This window comes from Heteronotia binoei, chromosome 20, assembly GCF_032191835.1.
Source record: "Heteronotia binoei isolate CCM8104 ecotype False Entrance Well chromosome 20, APGP_CSIRO_Hbin_v1, whole genome shotgun sequence".
NCBI classification, from domain to species: Eukaryota; Metazoa; Chordata; class Lepidosauria; order Squamata; family Gekkonidae; genus Heteronotia; species Heteronotia binoei.
In genome coordinates, this window is record NC_083242.1 from 24,886,210 (window position 1) to 24,904,590 (window position 18,381).

At 44.3% G+C, this 18,381-nt stretch overlaps 1 protein-coding gene across 1 annotated transcript in view; it reads left to right on the plus strand.

Annotated features, from left to right (window-relative positions):
- LMTK2 (lemur tyrosine kinase 2) overlaps positions 1-18,381 on the plus strand; it is an 82,787-nt gene that overhangs the window by 37,536 nt on the left and 26,870 nt on the right. The window contains exons 4-6 of the mRNA XM_060260534.1: positions 6,063-6,136; positions 8,296-8,414; positions 10,160-10,247. Of these exons, the coding sequence (XP_060116517.1) occupies positions 6,063-6,136; positions 8,296-8,414; positions 10,160-10,247 (281 nt within the window). The remainder of the gene's footprint in view (positions 1-6,062; positions 6,137-8,295; positions 8,415-10,159; positions 10,248-18,381) is intronic.

Sequence of the window (18,381 nt, forward strand, 5' to 3'; positions counted from 1 at the left end):
TTATAAGTTCTACTAGGACAGAGTATCCCATGGTACCAGTATCTTCAAATCCAGCATGTGTGTTCCACAATTGCTTTGACCAAAAATGTGAAAGCACCACCGACAGCTTTTGAACAAATTATTAAATACTCCTATAATACTGTCCAGGTCCTCTAAGCCAGGACCTGGACTTCCGTCCCACCAAGGGGGAAATCCTCTGGGGTGGAGCAAACCTCTGGGGACCAGACAACCTAGGGCCATTTCCAGAAGAGACCCAAGAAGGGGAGTCAGCAGGGTTGAGTGGAGAAGAACCCAACGCCCAGGTGTCTTCATCCTTGAGTGGGGTCAGGCAAGGGGAGGAAACCTATCGAGCAGGGAGAAGCCAGTACCAACTGGCTAAAACAGGCAGCTCCCAGGGCTAGCGGGAGAAGGGAGAAGCTTCAGGAAGGTCAAGCCAGGTGTGTCTTGTTGGCTATTAGAGGAGGTCCTAACCCCATTGGTGCAGCCAAGAGGTCTGGGGAAAAGGCGGGGGAATAAAAGGGGGATGTTGAGGAGCCCATGAGGAACCACTCTTCGGGGAACAGAGAAAGACGGACAGATACCAGAGAGATAGATAACCTGGGTCCGTATGTCTCCCCAAGAGTCTCTGGAGAGGGATTAAGGTGGAGACTAACCACCCTCCCAGTAAACAGCTCACCTGATTCCCAACCCTGGAGATCTTGGGTGATGAGATTAGCGAAGGCAACAAAAAGCCTGACATACTAAAAATCATGTGGAATCTAGAATTTATAGCACACTCACTAACCTAGTGGCCTCGTGATGCAGAGTGGTAAAGCAGCAGTACTGTGGTCTGAACTCTCTGCTCACGACCTGAGTTTGATTCCGGCGGAAGCTGGATTCAGGTAGCCGGCCCAAGGTTAACTCAATCTTCCATCCTTCCGAGGTCAGTAAAATAATACCCAGCTTGCTGGGGGGAAAGTGTAAAAGACTGGCGAAGGCAATGGCAAACCACCCCATAAAAAGTCTGCCGTGAAAACGTTGTGAAAGCAACGTCACCCCAGAGTCGAAAACGACTGTTGCTTGCACAGGGGACCTTCCCTTTCCACTAACCTAGAGAGTGTTTCTCTACTGATTTACCAATCCAACTGGCATAATCTAATTGGCAAAATATTACCGGAGGAAAAATGCAACTCAATATGGAATATAGCTCTGTTCTCATCCAATATTACAGAAATCAGAATGCAAAATTTCAAAATATTTCGGTGTAGTATTTGACTCTGCAGAAGATAGCTCACCTTTCCAAATCAGCCTCTCCTACTTACTGGAGAAACTGTGGAGGAATAGAAGAAGAAGATATTGGATTTATATCCCGCCCTCCACTCCGAAGAGTCTCAGAGTGGCTCACAATCTCCTTTACCTTCCTCCCCCACAACAGACACCCTGTGAGGTGGGTGGGGCTGGAGAGGGCTCTCACAGCAGCTGCCCTTTCAAGGACAACCTCTGACAGAGCTATGGCTGACTCAAGGCCATTCTAGCAGGTGCAAGTGAAGGAGTAGGGAATCTCCCAGATAAGAGTCCGCACACTTAACTACTACACCAAACTGGTTCTTATCTTCATTGTTGGCTAGACTGTCCACTGATACAGCCTTTCTGGCTAGATATTTTACAATGCATATGCTGCATACTAGGTATTAATATCTAGCTTCAGCCAGAACACATTTTTTAAAAATGATTGGCCTGATAAAATTTATCTAAAGGTTGTACAAGAAACTGTTTCCATTTTTCTATATGTTGCTAAAAACGTAATAGCTCTACAGTGGAAAAGCTAATCAAGCCTACACATTCAGCTATGGAGCCTAAATGTTATGGCTAAAATCACTGACAGCCTCTCTGATGTAGAATCTCATACTCCCACATTCAACTTTGAAACTGGTTCTCTGTATTGGAATGTTTGACTGTACAGGATGAAATTCTGAAAACTAGACAAATTGTGTTTTCGATAAGCTTACTACTGTATTCCGTATCTTGTTTTGATGGATTTTCTATCTTCTTGTTTATGCCTTTCATTGTACTTTCCAACTTTTTCCAATAAACATCTTTTAGTTGGGGAGAAAAACAACCCCCCTCCCAATGAAATAAAAATAGAAAATAAAATTAGAGTGCATTGTGATTTTATAAAGTCTGTATCCTTGGTCATTCTGTCAAGTCCTTTAACACAGGGAGGTAGGCCAGAACGAGGAAGAATAAATCCACATATTAAGTATGTCTTTCAATCCATAGGAGCCAGTATAACTTCCGATCGACTCTTTGATGAGTATCTGACATATAGGGACCTACTATATGTCAGATACTACTATATGTCAGAGAGAGAGCCAGTCTGGTGTAGTGGTTAAGTGTGCGGTCTCTTATCTGGGAGAACCGGGTTTGATTCTCCACTCCTCCACTAGCACCTGCTGGCATGGCCTTGGGTCAGCCATAGCTCTGGCAGAGGTTGTCCTTGAAAGGGCAGCTGCTGTGAGAGTCCTTTCAGGCCCACCCACCTCACAGGGTGTCTGTTGTGGGGGAGGGAGATAAAACAGATTGTGAGCCGCTCTGAGACTCTTGAGTGGAGGGTGGAATATAAATCCAATGTGGTGGTGTTGTTCTTCTACACAACAGAGTTCAGCTCTTCCTATCTTCCAGAGTATTGAGAATCCAGGAAAGCTGGGTTAAGCTAGGTTGACACAGAGAGTTGAGGTTAATTAAAAGAGTCTCAGGAATCTAGGTTCTAGTTAGAATTTGCTAGTATATAAACACTCCAAAAGGCAAAGTCATGTGAGGCAAAAGACAGCATTATCTGTGCCCAGAAGGTCAGATCACGCAGAGCCTCCTGGGAAACAGAGCCAAAGTTTCAACTACAGAATCTAATTAATATAGGAATTGAAAGAGTACTGGGTTGACATAGGCAGATAGCTCAATCCAGCTCTAATTCCGCAACATGCACCATGCTGGTTTCCCTCCTCCTCATGATAGCTGTTAAGCAAATCGAGAGCACAATTGTTGTACCTCCCAGAGGGGAGGGGTCTTAGCCTGATAACATCTTGCATGCAGTTCTTATGATACGGTCCTTCAAATTTCTATTTTAAACAGCTCCCAGTGCACGTTTTGGCGAATGTTATTGTTTTTCAACTTATTGGCTTTTAACAGTAACGCTGTCTGTCCTGTGCTTTCCTATTCTCTTATCTCTTCATCAGATGTTCTGGATTCCCCCCCCCCCCCCCTTAATGCTTTTCTTGTTATTTTATCAGTCTCCCACAGAATGCTATTCCCAGTATGGGCTGATCTTTCTTAATCTTGCTTCTGAAAAGATTTTAAATAGGAGCTGTGAACCTTGATAAAAATAGCCTTCATTTGGCTCTTGTTTGGGAAATCAGAAGATGGAGCCTCTAAGCCTGCATCCGGTACTTGGTTGAGAGTTGAGCGCCTTCCTGCCTTGACAAGTGTCTGAAATAAACCTTAGATTTTGGCAAAGGCTTAGGATGGATTTGCATGAAACACGACAGTCCTCCCCCCCGACCCTGCTTCAGAAAAGGATTAGGCAAACTCATGGAGGATAGGTTTGTCAGCAGCAACTAGCCACATTAGCTGAATGAAGCTGCTCTGTTAATGCATATTTCAGTGCTAGATGCTGTGGATATCCAACCTGGATAGCCCAGGCTGGACTGTTCTGGTCAGATCTCAGAATCTAAGCAGGGTCAGCCCTAAGCAGGATCACCAAAGAAGCCCGGAATTGCTACTCAGAGGCAGGCAATGGCAAGCCATCTCCAAATGTCTCTTGCCTTGAAAACCTTACAGTGTTGGGCTGTGACTTAATGGTGCTTTACACTCAACAGATGTCAGGGCAAGCAATGATTTTGCTGTTCCTAGCCAGCGTGTGAATTTTCAGAGGCATCTGGTTGGTCAGCCAGTCTGAAGACGGAATGTTTGACCATATGGATCCTGGTTTAATCCAGTTGTGCAGTTTTTACTTTGTGCTCATTTTTAACTAGGCGGGTTATCCCCCGCAATCGTTTCCATTAATAGTTGATTATATGCATGGAGGTACCATGACACTGAAGAATAGTTGAATAATATCTCTGCACGTTGCTTGAAGTTGCTCCTTTATGGGGAGCAGGGGAAAGGAAATGCTTAAGAAAAAAAATGCAGCTTTTGTAAGTCAGCATGGCTCAAGTTAGACCCACAAGGAGCAAGCAACAAAACAGCCTCCTGGCGAGGGGCATCAGATAGCTTAACAAAGAAGCCTGTTTTAGTAGGATGCTTTCCCACCCTGCTAATCTAGCAATGCCAGGGGTCGAATCTGAGTACTTTTGCTATCCTCCTTCTTTCCCACCTTAGTCTAGGAATATTTATATATATAATTCCAATGTATGGTTTGCCAAGTCCCTGAGTTCACAGGGCTCTGGGTGATGTCCAACAGTAGGATAAAATACATCACAGACATTGTTAAAATCATAAAAATAAATCACGTTCTTAAAAAAGTCTCCAGATGACATCTTAAAGCATTTCCAAACTCTGTTGCTGCCTCACAAGATGAAGAGAGAGAAGATGGGGGAGAGGTGGAGGGTGCCAGCCATAGTAAAGGCCATTGCTGTCATCAACCAAAAGCCTGGTGGAACATCTGCCTTGCAGACCCTACAGATTTGCATTAAGTCCCACAGGAACCTGATGTCATTTGGCTGAGAGTTCTGCCAAGGCCTTCTCTGGTTGAGGACAGCTAGAAGAAGATATTGGATTTATATCCCGCCCTCCACTCTGAATCTCAGAGTGGCTCACAATCTCCTTTCCCTTCCTCCCCCACAACAGACACCCTGTGAGGTGGGTGGGGCTGAGAGGGCTCTCACAGCAGCTGCCCTTTCAAGGACAGAGTCTCAGAGTGGCTCACAATCGCCTTTCCCTTCCTCCCCCACAACAGACACCCTGTGAGGTGGGTGGGGCTGAGAGAGCTCTCAAAGCAGCTGCCCTTTCAAGGACAACCTCTGCCAGAGCAATGGTTGACCCAAGGCCATTCCAGCAGCTGCGAGTGGAGAATCAAACCTAGTTCTCCCAGATAAAAGTTCACGCACTTAACCACTACACCAAACTGGCTAGGATTAGGCTAGTAGATTGTTCTTAGCAAAGCGTAATGCTCTTCGAGGGGCATACTAGAGGAGGTGGTTCCGAAGATACATGGGTCCCAGACCTCTTAAGACTTTGAAGGTCAATATGAAAAACTTGAACCTGACTCAGTACTCCACAGGGAGCCAGTGTAGCTGCTGCAGCGCAGGTTGAATATAATGCTGTCGATGGCATTCAAGTCAGGACTCACACCACCACATTCCGGATCAGCTGGAGTTTCTGGTTCAGTCTCAAGGGCAGACCAGAGTAGAACAAGTTACAGTAGTCTAGTCTGGATGTGATGGTTGCATTGATTACTGTGGTTAGATCAGGCCGTGGCAAGAAAAGGGCTAGTTGCCACGCTCGGTGTAGTAGGAGGAATGCTAGCCTGGCAACATTCATGACCTGGGCCTCCATAGAAGGGGAGTATCGAGTACCCTGCCCAAACTTCTGGTGGTTTGCCCCAATGTCATCGGTGCCCTGTCAAGAGCGGGAGGTTTACGTCCCAACCCTGAGGTCCACAGAACCTCTCTATTTATTGGATTCAATCTCAGATGGCTCTTTTTTAACCATCCGACCATGGCCTCCAAACCCGCAGCTGGATTATGCGGAGTGGTATCTGGGTGGCTGTCCAGAGTGTCTGTCTTTCCCTGCCAGCACCCCACCCAGTGATCAGGTCTTTGCTTCACTCCCTGAGGTAACACATGAATCTGAGCTCGAAAACTGGCTAGAGAGAATGTTTTGTCACTTGCTTCGTGTTAAATGGCTATTGCGGTAATCATCAGCTGTAGCGGAACAGTCAGTGCTAAAAAAAACCCTTAGTTATTAGGTTTGTGTTTGAATGAACTTGTTTAAGGATTTATAAAGAAAGGAAGTATTTCAGTAATGAAGCATAAATTATGGTTAATTTTTCATTGGTATGTCCTTTTGTTGTTGTTTTTTAATTTCAGAGGAATCAAAGTTTCAAGTGGCACGTCAGAATCTAAACTATATTCAAGAAATTGGAAATGGTTGCTTTGGGAAGGTGAGACACCGTTAATGTTCTAAGTTGGTGAGGGGTTTGCTCGTGTCCTCTCAAAATATTTTCCATTGCAGTAATAGCAGAAACAGTTTTGCAGGGTATGCATCTCTCTTGTGTTTCTCTGTGTACATGAACACCCAGGCACAAGGTATTTGGTTGGTATTTGCTGAAAGAACGTTTGTTTGCAGCAGCAGTGTTGCTATCCTTCAGTTCTTCAAAATGCTTCTCAAGTGCAAGTCTATTCAGTGCTGTAGGGCAGGGGTGTCAAATATGTGGCCCATGCAGGGCTCAAATCTGTCTCCCAAGCAACTTCCTTCTCCTGATCCCTTTTCCAGGGGTGTTGCTGCAGCCACACCATAGCTTGCTTTTCCCTAGCTCCCTAAGTGGTTCTTTGCTTCTTGTTTCTGCCTCTTCCCCCCCCCCCCCCCATTACAGACAGAGAGCTCCATGGCAGCTTTGTTCATAGAATCATAGAGTTGGAAGGGACCTCCAGAGTCATCTTGTCCAACCCCCTGCATAATGTAGGAAACTCACAAATACCTCCCCCTAAATTCATAGGATCTTCATTGCTGTCAGATGTCCATCTAGCCTCTGTTTAAAAACTTCCAAGGAAGGAGAGCCCACCACCTCCCGAGGAAGCCTGTTCCACTGAGGAACCGCTCTAAACTCACAAACACCTCCCCCTAAATTCACAGGATCTTCATTGCTGTCAGATGGTCATCTAGCCTCTGTTTAAAAACTTCCAAGGAAGGAGAGCCCACCACCTCCCGAGGAAGCCTGTTCCACTGAGGAACCGCTCTAAACTCACAAACACCTCCCCCTAAATTCACAGGATTTTCATTGCTGTCAGATGGCCATCTAGCCTTTGTTTAAAAACCTCCAAGGAAGGAGAGCCCACCACCTCCTGAGGAAGCCTGTTCCGCTGAGGAACCGCTCTAACAGTCAGGAAGTTCTTCCTGATGTTTAGCCAGAAACTGTTTTGATTTAATTTCAGCCAATTGGTTCTGGTCCTACCTTCCGGGGCCACAGAAAACAATTCCACACCGTCCTCTAGATGACAGCCCTTTAGGTACTTGAAGATGGTGATCATATATATCACCTCTCAGCTAAACATCCCCAGCTCCTTCAACCTTTCCTCATAGGACTTGGTCTCCAGACCCCTCAACATCTTCGTCGCCCTCCTCTGGACCCGTTCCAGCTTGTCTATATCCTTCTTAAAATGTGGTGCCCAAAACTTACCAGAGCAGAGTAAAGCGGTATCCTCAGTTCACATGATCTGGATACTATTACTTCTGTTGATACAGCTCAAAATTGCATTTGCCTTTTTAGCCACCACATTACACTGTTGACTCATGTTCAGCGTATGATCCACTAAGACCTCTAGATCCTTTTTGCACATACTACAGCTTAAGACAAGTCTCCCCCATCCTATAACCATTCATTGGATTTTTCCTACCTAAATGCAGAACGTTACATTTATCCCTGTTGAAATTCATTTTGTTGGTTTCAGCCCAATTTTCCAGCCTGTCAAGGTCATCCTGTATCCTGTTTCTGTCTTCTACTGTATTTGCAACCCCTCCCAATTTAGTACAATCAGCAAATTTAATAAGTATTCCCTCTATTCCTTCATCCAAATCATTGATAAAGATGTTGAACAAAACAGGTCCCAGGACAGATCCTTGAGGCATCACTCCTCTCCAAGAGGATGAGGAACCATTCACAAGCACTCTTTGGGTGCGATCTGTCAACCAGTTACAGATCCACCTAATGGTAACAGGTTTGTTCTCTCTCTCTTTCCCCCCCTCTTTCCCCCTCCCTGTCATACACACACACACAGAGCTTTTGCTTCCTTCTTCTAGGCTGTTCCTCTTCTTTGAGGGAGGAAGGGAGGGGGAGGAAGGAAGGAAACCGAGAAAAAAACAGATGAGAAATCCAGAACTGTTTGACCAAGACCTTGCATACATGTGCCTCCTAGTTTTCTCTGGTGATTTTCCTCTCTTCCTCTCAGTCTCGCTCAAAGTCTGGTGTTCCACTGGGCACTTTGTTTTTTGGAGCATTAACATACTTTTTGGGAAGTGGAGCCTTTGTCAGCTTTGAGGGGGGAAGCAAAGGGCATTAAAAATTCCGAGAGGTGATCAAAACTCTCTGATTCTGCATTTCAGGTTCTGCTTGGTGAGGTGTACACAGGCACCAGTGTGGCAAGAGTGATCGTGAATGAGCTGAAAGCGAGTGCCGATCCCAAAGAACAGGAACGATTCTTGAGGCACGGAGAGCCATATTTGTGAGTAGGATCTCAGTAGTTTGTAGTGACATGAGGCTGCCCTTGGGATGTCAGGAAGCATTTTGGGAAGAGCTTTCATTGGCTGTCAGGCTCAGTTGAAAAATCTGTTGTTTTTTTTAATCTTGAAAGCCATTCACACCCTGTAACTTGCCATACTGCATGAACTACCTTTCCTGGTGCCAATCCATGTGCCCCCTTAGGTTGGTCCAGCAGATATTGCTAATTGTGCCTATTCCCTCCTCCCCCAGAGTAATCCACACATTTACTGCGAGGGCAGGCACAGTTTCAATCACTGCTGCCCCTCCTCTGGAGTAGTCTTCTAAAGGAGATCTTTTGGAAGATCTTACTTTTGGAAAGGCAGGTACAACATTTTTTCGTGTGTGCTTTTTCCACATAGATTGCTTAGCTCCCAATTCAGGTCTGCTGGGCTTCGACTAATGTCAGGGTGTCAAGCATCGATATTTCTCAATAATCAAGCTTTTGTTGTTGAATCAAAAGTTTCTTTATTGTAAAACTCCATAGCTTAGTCAAGGACAGAATCCTTGGAAGTAATGACGTATACAGATCCGAATAGTTACTTTATAGGAAGACTTCAAAAGGATAACATACAGATGCAATTTGAGTCACGGGTTCAAAGGCTACTATCTAGTATCTCTTTTATTGCTAAGGAATCAAGCTAATAAAAACATCTCCCTTTCTCACACTTTCTCGGAGAGTAGATAAGACCTGTCTGTGTGAAACTGGGGGAGAGGCGTATTACACCGTTGCTGCAAGGCTAACCTAAACATCCTCAGGCCAGATGGCATTATTATGCACCCTTTAGTTGTAAAGGTGTGGGGAGCAGGCCAGAGTGGTGTTCTGCTCTGTGTCTGTTGGGCCTACATGGCACATGTAAATATGCATGCTTGACACAGGGTAATGCCAATCAACAGTTTAGGGTCAGGAAGGAATTTTACTCCAGGACAGATTGTCCCAGGGAGGTTTTTGGCTTTCCTTTGTGTGTAGAGCAGGGGTCACCAGGGTGGGAGGGGGAGCTATGAATTTCCTGAAATGTGCAAGGGGGTTGGACTAGATGACCCATGGGTTAATTCCAGCTCTGTTTCTGCATTGATTATTATGTCTTAGATTGCTTTCTTTTATTGTGATTATAGATGTTATAACTGCATCAACAGCCCTGAGCTTGTGGAAGGTGTGGGGATAGCAAAACAAACTGTGTTGCAGTGCTTTTTGTGGGTCAGACTTTCAGAAGGGGAGCCATGTGAGTGTGTTGTAGCCGAAATAAAAGTGGCTAGCGATTTTATTCCAGCACAACTTCACATGCTGTATACTGGATCAATTCATAGCATTGGGGAAAGGGGCATCTGGTCCATAAAAGCGAACTCAAATTAAAAAAAAAAATGAAGGTGCCACAGGACTGGTCTATAAACAAACAATAAAGAGAAGTTGAAAATGGTTGGAAAAAGTATTAGGATAACATTAGATTTAATAGAAGTTGCAGATTGCTAGTGTCAGAAACACACATCACAAGTGAATTTGGTTTGGGCTTTAGTGTGGGTGGTTGAGATGAATGTGGCCTCCTGGATCTACATCCAGATGCATCTCTCAAAAAGGTAGAGATACAAGTCCCCCCATGGGCCTCTCCCATTCTTAGGAGATTTTGTTCATCTTTGATTTCCCAGCTCCTCACCCTGGGATGAAGCAATGTCTTCTTGACTTAAAAGCCTCCTCCTTCACTTTCTTTACAGCAATCTTCAGCACCCAAATGTCCTCCAGTGTATTGGGCAGTATGTGGAAGCCATTCCCTGTCTTCTGGTGTTTGAGTTTTGTGACTTGGTAAGTCCATGGTACTTCACTATAACAGCATTTATGATGTTTTGCTAGTGCGTGCTGACTGGATGGTAAAAAGTTGAGTTGGAACTGGATTCAGATTTTTTTTTCAGTTCTACATATGAATGACCTGCTAGGGAAGCATTACAGGAAATATGGGAGTGAAAGTGATTTAAAGGGCATTAATCCTTATCTTTCGTCTGTGTGTGGCTTTGTATATTGATCAAGTGGAAATCTACCAAACTCCGTAATGGTTACTGCATGAGTCTTTAGAGGAATACCTTACTTCCTGTTCCCCATTATATGGTGGTTTGTCTCTGGGAATCTCTAATGGTACACTCTACATATCTTCCTTACATTATATACTGTGGTAAACTAAAGACAGGTACAGTATAGGTAAATAATTTCTGCTGTTGAGAAGGGCTTTCAGTTTCTTCCTTGTTTTCTGTTTTAAAACTGTGTCCTTACAAAACCTTTATGGCATCATGTTTATGAAAATAGTAGTTCATAGAATTATAGAGTTGGAAGGGACCTCCAGGGTCATCTAGTTCAACCCCCTGCACAATGCAGGAAACTCACAAACACCTCCCCCTAAATTCACAGGATCTTCATTGCTGTCAGATGGCCATCTAGCCTCTGTTTAAAAACTTCCAAGGAAGGAGAGCCCCCCACCTCCCAAGGAAGCCTGTTCCACTGAGGAACTGCTCTAACAGTCAGGATGTTCTTCCTGATGTTTAGCTGGAAACTGTTTCGATTCAGTTTCAACCCATTGGTTCTGGTCGTACCTTCTGGGGCCACAGAAAACAATTCCACACCATCCTCTAGATAACAGCCCTTCACGTACTTGAGGATGGTGATCATATATATCACCTCTCAGCTAAACAACCCCAGCTCCTTCAACCTTTCTTCATAGGACTTCATCTCCAGACCCCTCACCATCTTCGTCGCACTCCTTTGGACCCGTTCCAGCTTGTCTATATCCTTCTTAAAATGTGGTGTCCAAAACGGAACACAAGACTCCAGGTGAGGTCTTACCAGAGCAGAATAAAGCGATACCCTCACTTCACATGATCTGGACACTATACTTCTATTGATACAATCCAAAATTGCATTTGTCTTTTTAGTCACCACATCACACTGTTGACTCATATTCAGCGTATGATCCACTAAGACCCATGGATCCTTTTTGCACATACTACTGCTAAGACAAGTCTCACCATCCTATAACCATTCATTGGATTTTTCCTACCTAAATGCAGAACTTTACATTTATCCCTGTTAAAATTCATTTTATTGGTTTTAGCCCAGTTTTCCAGCCTGTCAAGGTCATCCTGTTTCCTGTTTCTGTCATCTACTGTATTTGCAACCCCTCCCAATTTAGTATCATCAGCAAATTTAATAAGCATTCCCTCTATTCCTTCATCCAAATCATTGTAAAGATGTTGAACAAAACAGGTCCCAGGACAGATCCTTGAGGCACTCCACTTGTCACTCCTCTCCAAGAGGATGAGGAACCATTCACAAGCACTCTTTGGGTGTGATCTGTCAACCAGTTACAGATCCACCTAACGGTAACAGGATCCAAACCACATTTTACCAACTTGTCAACAAGGATAGTATGTGGAACCTTATCAGAAGCCTTACTGAAATCAAGATAAACGATGTCTACAGCATTCCCCTGATCTAGCAAGGTAGTCACTTTCTCAAAAAAAGAGATCAAGTTAGTCTGACATGACTTGTTCTTGAAAAACCCATTCTGGCTCTTAGTAATCACAGCCATCCTTTCTAAATGTTCCAGGACTGACTGACTGATGATATGTTCTGAAACTTTTCCAGGTACAGATGTCAAGCTGACAGGTTGGTAGTTACCCGGATCCTCTTTTTCCCTTTCTTGAAGATGGAGACATTTGCTCACTGCCAATCTTCCGGCACCTCTCCTGTTCTCCAAGAATTCTCAAAAATAATAGCCAGAGGCTCAGAAATTACACCCGCAAGCTCTTTTAGAACCCTTGGATGCAATTCATCTGGCCCTGAGGACTTAGTTTCATTTAAAGAAACTAGGTGTTTATGTACTACCCCTATGCTGATCCTAGGTTGGAACTTCATACCCTCCTTATATGTTCTGTTTTTGCCATGTTGAGCACCGTTTCCCTTGGAAAAGACTGAGGAAAAGTAGGAATTGAGCAGTTCTGCCCTCTCTTCATTACTTGTTACAATTTCACTTTCCTGCCCTCACAGTGAGCCTACCATGTCCTTGCTCTTTTTCTTGACAAGAGAAAGGACTCTTGTCAAGGACTTGTGCAAAGAGGCCGTTCCACTGCCTTTTATGTATTCTTGCTCAGCTTCCAGCCTGGTTTTCCCTCCACTTGACTGCTTTTCATCTTACGTCTCTTCTTCTCCTGGTGGGGTGAAAAGAAATAGGTGGGCAGAAGAAGCACGCTTCCCCTTCTTGCCTGATCCTGGTAGCCATCACCACCACATTTTTGTTTAGTGTTTAGGGTGGCTATTATATTACAGTGTATATTATATTATTATATTGCTATTATATTACAGTGGCTATTACAGTGTGTATATATATGTGTGTGTGTGTGTGTGTGTATATATATATAATTTTTTTGGCCACTGTGGGATACACAGTGTTGGACTGGATGGGCCATTAGCCTGATCCAACATGACTTATGTTCTTATATCACCCCAACTTTCCTGTCTGCAGATCACAGACATTGCTGATACAATTTTTTTTAAAAAATAACCTAACTCCTAGTACTTGCGCTGCCTCCAAAGAATTCCCTGACAAGGCATGTAGGTTAAGATTTATGGGCCCAAGGTTCTGCTTTTCACTAAGAACAGATTTGAACCCAGGTCTTCCTGCAGTGTGTGAAGATATCTAGGGAAAGGCAAGTATGTTTTTGCTGCTGTTCTGACAAACATTGTCTGGCCGACTCCTTATAAATTCAGTGTGTGCTGGGGGAAGGCTCCACTGTGGCTGAGCTTCTTCTCCTTCATAGTAAGTCTACCTCTTTTTTATGTTATTTATAGTCTGCCTTTCAGACTTGAACTGTGGCAGGTTACAGAGTGAGTCAATACAGTCAGCAAGATGGGACATTCAGTTACCAGTAACATAGAATTTGGGTTGTAAAATGAACCAGAAGTTTGAAATACTTCCAATATGTTATTTTGCATCATTTAATGAGTCATTTTTTAACACTTATGCTTTGCTTTGATTCAGACATGACAGATTAAATGATGCAGAATTACATTAGAGGACCCAGTTTACAGCAAGCTTTATGCAGTAGTACAGACCACAGTACTTAATATGTCCAAGCAAGTTTTTTTCTTGATAAAAGAACAACATTTTTTACATTCCTACCCTATTGCCATTGTAGTAAATCCTCTTGAATAATTCAACATTGCTGAATTATTCTGTGGAAAGCCAGGAGAGTGGGAGCCTTCCTGACCTCCTCAGGCAGGTGAGGGCCACAGTGGAGAAACTGTGTATATGGACAGTTGTTGATTTTGTCCGTTTGCAGCTTGGTACCTGCAGAAGACCCTGCTCCAGTGAAGCTGGTCTCAGGCATGTTAAAATCTGGGGCCTTTCAGATGGTTTACTGGTGCTTCTTGTAGCCAGCTTTTTAAAGTGCCTCTCATCTAGTGTGGAGCAACTCTTTTGGGAAATAAGCTAGATGAAGTGAAACCCTGGGTTTGATCTAAGGACAACCGCTCTTCTAGCAGTGTGTCTTACATCTCCAGAGATTGGTACTGATTAGTTTCCCCTTTATTTCTTAGCCCTTTTATAGATGGGGGAAGGGAGGAAGGAGGGAAAGCAGGCATTTTCTGTGGGAACTCCTTGGCTACAATTTAGTTGGGTTTGTTATGCATCTGACATGCACAGTTCCCAGAGTGTTTGCATGTAAACAATCTGTTCTGGTTCCTATGATATGCATTTCTTTTTATCTTCTTGAATGTTTGGATGCACATCATGACCAGTGTAGAGAGGTGATTTGGAATTTCATACGTACATCTGGGAGATCCTGGTTCAAATGCTCTGCTGTGCTTAAACTTGCTGGGTGACTTTTGGCCAGTTGTTCTCTGCCAAACCTATCTCATAGGATTGTTATTACAATAGTGAAGTGGGAAGGACCATCTAAGCCACTCTGAACTCCTTGTAGGAAGGGCAAAATAAAAACAGAATGGAGGGAGAGATGTTAGAATGTGTCATGATGCTGCAGAGTGTGATGATGTTTTCACATTTGTCACATAAGTGGCTTGGATGATGAGCCATTTAACTGACCCCTCTGGCCATGTATGTTCTCTTTTAGTCAAACCAGCGGGCTTTCTTGAATAGTAGATTTCAGAAGCCCTTGAGAAGTGGTGGAGCTGGCAGCAATACCCTATTGCATGGCATAGCCATTTAGCCATGGCATAGAATAGCCATAGCTAGAAGACAGTCAGTGTTCTGTGACCAGTACTAGTGAGCATTGATTCAGCTCTATCATTCATGGCAAATCTGATATCCACCAATACTGGAAGTTGGATCTAATAAGGGATGAGCATAAACTGGGACAACCCCCCCTCATGGATCTTCCCTCCTTCCTTTCTGCTGGGGGCAGCTCCCTGAGGCCAGCAAAATGTAAGGGACAGGAAAGTCTTGCAGAAGCCATTTAAAGGGAACGTTCCCTTTAATTGGCTTTTGGAAGCCATTTCAGTGATCTGTTTCTCTCCCCTGTGCTTTGCAAGAGAGGATCGCTGAAATGTTGAAATGGCTTACAAAAGCCATTTAAAGGGAACGTTCCCTAAAAAGTTTTTTGTAAGCTGCTTCAGCAAACCGTCTCACTCTCCTCCACCTCCAAGCTGGGGGAGTGAAAGGGATCGCTGGAATAGTTTCCAGTTGGGAAGGCATTTAAATGCCTTCTCAATTGACCCACTGAATCATGCTGCCACAGCACAGACTCAGTCCATTCTCTTGGTTGCTTATGTGCCCCCGTGGCTCCTCCCAGTAAAAAAAGAAAAGACCAGGATAGTTCAAGGCAAGCTAGGCACAAGTGAATCCATTTACTACCATTCAAGAAATTAACTCTTGAAGCAATTTGAGTCACTCTCAAGGAATCTGAGGCACTCTCAAGATCCTTACAAGAAAGTTTGACCCCCACTCCAAATCCCTTCAGTGCTCTTCAGGAATCCGCAGTGTAGTTCTTCAAACAGCTTCAAACAGTAGGTGACTCTGCACCAGGGTTTTTTTGAGCAGGACTGCACAGGGATGTAGTTCCAGCTGGTTTGGCCAGGGCTGCGTCTCAAAAAAAGGTCTCCAGCAGAGGGAGGGCATTGGGGAGCCACGTGCTCCCAGACCATGCGTTCCATCCTCTCTGCCGCCTCCGCAGCTTGCAAAGGGAGCAAGAGACGAAGAATCACCCACAAGGGCCAGTTTGCTGCATATCGTGGGTCGCTGTCTGTTGGGAATAAGCCTCAGCACGAGAGGGCCTAGTCAGAAAGTAAACAGTAGCCCACTGTATTGAGCTCAGTCTTGGTTGTAATAGTGACTTGACTGCACACGCAGATATGTTTTACACATGCACAAGTGTTAGATCAAGTTTTTTCTTCTTCCATGTCTGTTGTCTTATCCTGGACTTTGATTTGGGGAGATCTGTGTTCAAAACAGGCACAAATCCGACTTTGGGTGCTTTACAGATAGCACATTTCAACCTCTGTGATAGGTGCACGTGGGCCCGGGATTGCATCCAAGGCCTTTACAATCCTTGTGGGTTTCCTGCCAACGATGGTCTGGCCCCAAAGCTTGGGCAACAGGGGACAATTTTTGCTCTTGCCATACTGCTCTTGCCAAGTGCAGAGCTTCACTTTCTCTGTAGGAGTGTGCGGCAGTGATTCACTTCTGTGCAAGAAAAAAGATCTGCATCAAGGTTGCTCCTTCCTTTTGGCAATTCCCTGGAGATCCAGCCAGCTTTGTTCTGGTTATAGTTTATTGGTCATGAGAGTAGTTGGACTCAGTTTTGGAAGGTGGCATGTTTGTACTCATGGGAATTGCTGGACTCCGATCTGATTAGTAGTTGGTACTGTGAGAATGTAGAGTTCTCAAGCATATGATGTCAACTTCTAAAGCTGTGCCCTTCAGCATAATTTGATTTGGTGCATTTTTAAAATCCAGCAAGGTAAACTGGAGTACCTGATGTCAAGAGGGCCAGTTTCTCTCCCAGCCTCTGGGGCAAGCTGTGCCCATGTTTCTAAAACAAGAGATAATTCCCTAGGGCCCCTCTTGTCTTAAAGGATTGTGTTGTATCCTCGGCGGTGTGTTTGTGGCAGTCCTCCTAATCTATAATTAACTAATGGTGTATCATTTCATTTTGTCGTTGGGGCTGTACCAGGTTTAAAAATAGTATAGTAAAGAGCCTATTAACTGTAATATATTGCCCAGCTGTGTGCAGCCAACCTTTTGTCAGCATGCAGAATTCCTTGTTGATAGAATGGTGAATGGGGGTGGGGGAAGCAAAGAATCCTCTTATAAAGTGGACGTCACTTTGCATATGACAGGGCTGCTTTGCCTGTCAGCCGTACTCACTTGTTGCAGAACATCGCCAGTTGGGAGCCTTTGCAACTTGATGAGCAGATGAAGTTAGCAGTCTGCAGTCACTCGATATGCACTCTGCCTCTCCTTCAGTACACAGTGTTGCTTAGCTCGGGTCCTGGCTGTGAAGGAAGGCCTTCTTGACCCATCACTGCTATGTCCCAAATTTCCAGAAATAGGGGGAACATCCAGAGATGGAAAGGGAGGAACTGATAGTGATGAGTCCTGGGAGTTTTATGCAATAACCAAATATGGCAGTGGGCAAGTGCCTGAGCACCTACCGTCTGTCTCTTCCCAACTTTTTACTTTCCTTGGGCCACTTTGACGCTTTCTCATTCTGTTAGGTAGACTGCACTACTTGTTGCATCTTCTCTATCCCATCCTCCTCTTTATCGTTCAGACCAAAATTAGCGTCTACCAATTTTTTTCTAGCTGTAAAAACTTGTTCAGGCAGGTCCTAAAGACCACCATCTATGAAGCTGTGAATAACTTTGACTTGGTTCTTTTCCTAAAGAAAGGCTTGAATCTGTTGGGGTGGCTTTGACAGAAGTCTCGTCTCTCTCTCTCTTTTTTTCTTCTTTTGCGAAATTTTCCCCATCAGCTGTTCTGAAAGAGAGAGGTTCCCATTTGTTTATGTAAGCAGAAACCATAAAGAAGCTTAAAACTTCCATTGTGCCTTGGCTGTTCTGTCTAAAGCTCACACTGTATTGGGGATGCGTCACACTCCTGAGCTATTTTAGGTGTGTATCAGGGAATGAAGTCATTACATGATCTGTTAAATAATCTGGGGGTCCTGATGATGCTGCAGAGTTGGTGAAGCAAAGCAGGAACAAAAACTGTGGAGACCATAAGCATGTTTGCAATCAAGTGTGCGTGTCCCCGGTGGAGTGACCCAATACACCCAGAGTGTACAGTCAGCGGCAGAGATCGGGCTTACCTTTTAAAAGTGTGAAACAGTCGATATCTGGTTGCCAAACCTTGAGTTGCTAACATATAAAACAATGGCACTTACTCTGTGGGTTGTAGAAAGCCACATTTACAATTAACATCAACCAAAAGAGCAATATTTGCTGCTGTAGAGGAGCTGCCAGACTTGGGGAATGGTGCTTCAAAGAGCCACGGAATGTGTATCGAATGCTGAGTCAGAGCTACTGATTCAAGCCTCCCTTTCTTCTATTGACTGAGGCTCCTACCCCTCCTAGTCCACCTGCAGTGTGCAATTCCAGCACTGTGTCTCTCAAACGATGGCTTCAAATGTGTGTTGTGTGATGCAGATGTTATCTCCCACCATCTTCAAGCTATAGTAACCCATTATGTTCAGAATGATTTTGGGCACTTACGGTGGAAGAAGTATTGTTATCATTCCCCAGTCAGATTTATTGCATGCCTTTCCAGCAAGGCTTGCTTAAACAACCCTTTTCTGTTCTGAAAAGCGGGTTGCCCAAATTACTTTTTAGGTGAGCTGTTTTGTCACACACAGGCTTTGGGATAAAAGGACGTCTAGAAAAACACTTTTCCTGTTTAAAAACACCCCCCCCAAAAAAAAAAATCTTAATTCCATGT